General features: G+C 39.0%; 1 protein-coding gene across 3 annotated transcripts in view; it reads left to right on the forward strand.

Moving 5' to 3' along the window:
• ZC3H8 (zinc finger CCCH-type containing 8) overlaps positions 1 to 6000 on the forward strand; it is a 33130-nt gene extending 27130 nt beyond the window's left edge. For all 3 annotated transcript variants that reach the window (XM_070429748.1, XM_070429751.1, XM_070429750.1), the window contains exons 10-11: positions 281 to 332; positions 5454 to 6000. In XM_070429748.1, the coding sequence (XP_070285849.1) occupies positions 281 to 310 (30 nt within the window). In that variant the 3' untranslated portion in view covers positions 311 to 332; positions 5454 to 6000. The remainder of the gene's footprint in view (positions 1 to 280; positions 333 to 5453) is intronic.

Below are 6000 nucleotides of genomic sequence, written 5' to 3' on the forward strand. Positions count from 1 at the left end.
CCCCCCCCATGCACAAATTTTGTGCATCAGGCCTCTAGTTTCTAGATATTTTTAGGTTGTAAAATCTGAAAGGTTACTCTAGAATTAGAAGTCATACCAAATATTTATTTGTTTATTAGTATGAAATATGTATGAGAAAATGGCATATAAAATTTGTTTTTCAGTTTCTCTTACAGTCAACATTAGATGATTACTAGGATGAATATTATTGGATCAATAGAAAAATTACAAGTATTATGATATATGTGATATGCATAAAATGATTTTTTTTTCATATTAGGTTTTAAACACTGAAAAGAAGTCATCATGAAAACCAAAAACATAAAAATAAGGTAAAATTAAGATTTAGTGCATTTTTTTTTCCTGAAACATCTCTAGAAGTTGGCATGGAAACAGGACTTTTTCCATTTTCTTAAATAGAAGTAATTTTCTCTTTACTCCCCCACTAAAATAATGATAAAATATTTGGTACATATGCATAGATATATAGGGTGTCCCAAAAAATGTTTGCACACTTTGAAAAATTATAAAGGCAGTGTTATTGAAATACATTTATTTTCAAAATATAATAGAAATCAGCTGTTAAAGAGTATTACCCTGTATATTATGGGTCTCCATGGACCTGCTTCCTTCCCTGGGTTTGTCACTATCTTTTACATTTTTATTTTCCTCCTCTGTTTCTTTGTAAATTTACCAAAGGTACATAGTTCACTAAATAGTATATTTAGTTGTGCTTGTGTTTGGGTTTTATTTAAATACTATCATCCTCTGTATTATTGGTGACTTGCTGTTTTCACTCAACATTATCCTTCTAAGATTTATGTAAACGCATGCAGCTGTCATTCATTCACTTTTACTCCTACATAGTATTTTAATAATTGAGTGTGTTATAGTTTATTTAGTTTTTCTATTGATGAACACTGAGGTTATTTTCAGTTTTTTAAATACACACTGTTACTACAAATAATCATGTTCATGTCTCCTGATATAAAAGTGTGTGAGTTATCCTGGGTGTATACTAAGGAATAGAATTGTTGCATCTTAATATTTAAGATGATACCAATCTTCTGTAAAGTGCTTGTAATAGTTTGTACTTTCACCAATTGTGTTAAAGAGCTTTTGATCCACTTGCCAACAATTTTTTTTTTTTTTACCAATTTAGTAGGTGGAAAAATCGTGTCCATAGCTTTATTTTATGTACTTATTTTTAATATATTTTTATTGATTTCAGAGAGGGAGAGAAAGATAGAAACATCAATGATGAGAGAGAATCATTGATTGGCTGTCTCCTGCACACTCCCTTCTGGGGATTGAGCCTGACACCCAGGCATGTGTCCTTGACCAGAATTGAATCCTGGCCCCTTCAGTGTGCAGGCCAGCGCTATCCACTGAGCTAAACTGGCTAGGGCCCATAGCTTTATTTTCATGAATGTCTTTGCTTATTGGGCTGATTGTCCTCTATAAATTGGTTTTACATATTCCGCATATAATCCTTTGTGAGGTATGTGTGGCAGGTTTTTTTCCATTTTGTGGGCTGTCTTTTCACTTTTTTTGAGGTGTCTGAATGAGCAGAATTACTTATTTTGGCAATGTTTTTCTTATGGTATGTTTTGTGTTTCATATCTTATTTAAGAAATCCTTCCCAGTCATGAAGCTATAAAATACTTTAATATATTTATTTAAGTTTTACTTTTTACCTTTATATTTTAACTGGTAGCCCGGTGCATGAAATTTGTGCACATTAAAAGGGAATTAATTAGCGGAAATATTTTAATATTGCTATTTGCCCTTTCTCTATAATAGAAGTGTGAAAGATGAAAGGAAATTAGTAAAATGTATATGAAAATAATAGATAAATTTATTAATAAACAGTTAACAAAAGGATATAACAACAGAGGCATGATATAAAAATGACAAAATCATGATATGAAAACAACAAAAACATATAAAAACAAAAGCATGATATAAAACAACAGTGATGCAAACAATGACTGATAAAGTGATTAAACTTATTCTAATATCTCCCTGTACATCGCATTAAGAGTGAAAACACTTTCAGAGTGCTTGACTAATTTCCCTTGTGCTGAAGTATTTAGAACTTAAACTTTAACGTCACACGTTCTTCGAACTCAAGAGAAAGCAACATATAGCTGACCATGTGCGAAAATGGGTTCAGGTAGGAATATGCCTACTCAGTCTAGAGTTTGTCCTTGTGATTTATTAATAGTCATCACAAATGCTGGCATCCCGGGAAACTGGTTGAATCAATTTAAATGGGAGGCCAGTGTCAGATGGGGACAAATCAATTCTTGGAATCAGAACAACCTCTCCCTCTGCAGATCCTGTTAATACTTCCTCTTCGATAATGTTAGGTTGCAATCTTTTGACAATAAATCTGGTACCATTACAAAGACCCCATTTACTATTAAGATTTCTCAATAGCATGATGATTGCACCCACTTTCAATTTTAATTTATGACATGGCATTCCCAAAGGAGTAATACTATTAAGAAATTTGATGGGAAAATTTTCTTTTTCAGCATCATCTGTAGAATCAATGGAATCATCACTCAGATATGTGTGAAAATCTCCATTGAGTATATCCAATATTTCTTCATTTGCTTTTTGAACGTGCTCATTTTTTGGACAAAGAATTGCATGTTTAGCCGAAACCAGTTTGGCTCAGTGGATAGAGCGTCAGCCTGCGGACTGAAAGGTCCCAGGTTCGATTCCGGTCAAGGGCATGTACCTGGGTTGCGGGCACATCCCCAGTGGGAGATGTGCAGGAGGCAGCTGATCGATGTTTCTCTCTCATCGATGTTTCTAACTCTCTATCTCTCTCCCTTCCTCTCTGTAAAAAAGCAATAAAATATATTTAAAAAAAAAAAGAATTGCGGAGCAAGCAGCTATGGCTGATCCTCAGCCCTGCCCTAAGGGGACCTGCATCTCAGTGTCCCTGTAATCGCTGCAAGCACCTTTGAGAGAAAGCCGCCCTGAGTTCTGAGTTCTGCCTGCTGCTAGACAGTCCAGTTTCTCCCGGTATGAGTCTGGGTCCCCAGAGACTCACCCAGAGAGTTCAGAGCAGTCGGGGGCTTGTGACTCCCTCCCGATTCAAAAAGACAGCCGCGTCCTCCGTTGCCAGCCCTTGCCACGTGCGCCTCCATACCTCTGCACTTCACTTCCGCACCTCCTCTGAGTCTCAGTGTGCTTTTCTCTTTCCTTCTAGTTGTAGAATTTACACTCAGCCAGCCTTCCTGTGGTTCTGGATGATGTCCGTTTTGTCTTTTAGTTTTTTTTGATTTTTGTTTGTTTTTTTAAAAATATATTTTATTTATTTTTTTACAGAGAGAAAGGGAGAGGGATAGAGAGTTAGAAACATCGATCAGCTGCCTCCTGCACACTCCCCACTGGGGATGTGCCTGCAACCAAGGTACATGCCCTTGACTGGAATCGAACCTAGGACCCTTGAGTCCGCAGGCCGACGCTCTACCCGCTGAGCCAAACCGGTTAGGGCTTTTAGTTTTCTTTTTGAATATGTTGTGGGAGGCAGCAATTTTTGGTGTTTACCTATGCCACCATCTTGGTTTCTCCCCTTGCATATATTTTTAATATTCATTTGACCATCATATAGTTTTTAGCTTTTCTTATAGCTGTATTATTGCAGCCCTTTCCAACCGATCTGCCTCCATTTCCACTTTGTTTTCCTTAGAGGGCAGATTTCCCAGCGCACTGCTTCACCTGCGCCTCCTCTGTGTAGTGCCCTAAGTCGGGAGCTGCTTGTCTGCCTGGTTTTATGTTCTCTGTAGTCTCGCCATCTCAGCCTCCTGAGCTTTAGTTCTTGCTGTCGTTTGCTCCACTCTGCTCCCCTTGGTTTCCTCCTGGGAACTAAATCTCACGGACCCCTCCAGCTCTAAACAAGCCCATGTGTAATGAAACCATAGTTGGTTAAAGAATGAGGACCAGAAAGCTGAAAGGGAAAAGCTGTATATGGATTTACACGTGTGTGGCCAGCATGGTTATCATGGCTGTATTAAATTTATATCTGCTCTTTTTTAGAGCCAAAACAAAAAGGATAAATAGTTTATCTATTTATCTTTTATTATCAGAAAGGTAGATGCAAAACCTCTCCTAATTGTAATTTCATAAAAACAATTCTTATGTAGGTCTTCATTATGGAATTCACTGAAGAGAATGGACAGCATTTTAATTTCTAAGATCCTGTCTGACAGGTTTCATATAAATTTTTGTGGTCACTTACTAAATGCCACAACAGTAAAACTCAACTTTTGTCAGTTTGTAAGATAAATCAAGTATGTAGCTTTTTGGTGTTTTGACTTGATGGGATTCCGACCAGAGATATTAAGTGACTTGTCTCTCACTTCCTGCACAGTTGTCTCGGTTCACTGACTAGTTTCTGATAAGCATAACCATTAGGGGGTTATGGTTATGGATTTCTTACAAAATTGCTTGTAGAGGTCAAAATGCTGTGATTGGGTGATCTGGTCTGAATAATAGGTGCTCAGACTGCCGGTTAGAAGCACCAACACCACACTGGGGTTTAGTGGGATCAGAGTATCTCAGGGTAAGCACCTGCTGAAGAAATGCTAGGATCATACACATGAAGTCCTCCCTAATACCTGTCACAGCTCCATCACAGGGATTATGGGGGGAAATCCAGCTTTGCTATTCACAGATGAGGAAACCGTGTCTGTAAGAAGGCCACCTAGCTCCTGTTCTTAGTTGTGAACATCACACATGTGTGCCTCCCTTCCTAACAGAATTCCAATTTCGCTGAGGTGTCCCTTCTTGTCCATGGCTGATCTGTGCTTTGTGCATGACGGGCCCCGGCCCCAACCCTTAGGGTGTAGCAACAAGGGTCTAGAGTTGTGATTTCCACCTTGGCGTCACATTGGGATCAGCTAGGAAGCTTTGTAAAAGATACGGTGCTTGGGGCCCACTCCCAGAAATTCTGATTTGGGGTTGAGGGCTGGGGTGCGAACATGAGATTTTCAGTAGCTTCCAGGTGATTCTGAAGCACAGCCAAGGTTGAAAAACACTGGCCTCAACAAATATTAGAAGTGCCACTCTTCACCAGCAGTTGGTTCAGGCTTGAAATAGGGATACAGATCCTCTGGTACACTTCTGGGAAAGTGATCATCTCTTGAGATACACAGGAAGAGGCTAGACGTTGCCATGTCTGAATATGACACCCAGAGCGGATGCAGCTGTCTCAGGACTTCAGGGGGAGCTAGCAAACCAGCTGAGATTGACAGGAGAAACCTGGGAAGAAGCTGGTCCTTGGTAGCTGAGCCATGGAATTCAGCAGCCTTAGCGAGAAGAGAGCCGGCCTTCAGCCTGCATGTTACATATACCACTTGAAATTATATATGTACAATTTCTTTTTATTCTTTACTGTTTGAGCCATTTTGATTTGAGTTCTCTGTTATCTGCAGCCCAAGGCAAGGTGATAAATATGAGCCAAGAATCAAACCTACATTCATTGTCCGAGTCCACCTTTCTGCTCACCCCTCTCCACCGAAGGCTGCGTTCACTTCCTGGGCTCCTGTTGACAGCACACAGTACGAAGCCGCTGTGAGAAAGGAGGAAACACGACATCCGCAAGGAAAGGACCTATTTAGAGGGCAGAGAGGTGAGAATGTGCATGTTGACTAGGGAGGGACAAGCTGCCCAGCTCACCTCAAAGTGGTGTTGGTTCCTGTGAAATGTGCAGCACTCCTTTACATCATTTAAAAATGTGGGGGAAGTAAACATTTTTGGTTATTATGTCACTAATTCTGAGGTACATGTTTGTAGTTAACATCTCTAAGGTTGGAGTGTCTTTTTCAGTTGGTATGTCACATTTTAATTGTTAGTTTATTTTTATTAGTACATGAATAATGGCTCTTGTTAGGTTGGTGACATGTTTAGATTTGAATGTAATTGTAAACTGAAGTTGTACATGTATATAGTCAAAAGTTTACTGTGAAATAAAATTTGTTA

Source organism: Myotis yumanensis, unplaced genomic scaffold (genome assembly GCF_028538775.1).
Source record: "Myotis yumanensis isolate MYYU_CA2020_CCGP unplaced genomic scaffold, mMyoYum1.0.hap1 SCAF_11, whole genome shotgun sequence".
In the NCBI taxonomy this organism is placed as follows: domain Eukaryota; kingdom Metazoa; phylum Chordata; class Mammalia; order Chiroptera; family Vespertilionidae; genus Myotis; species Myotis yumanensis.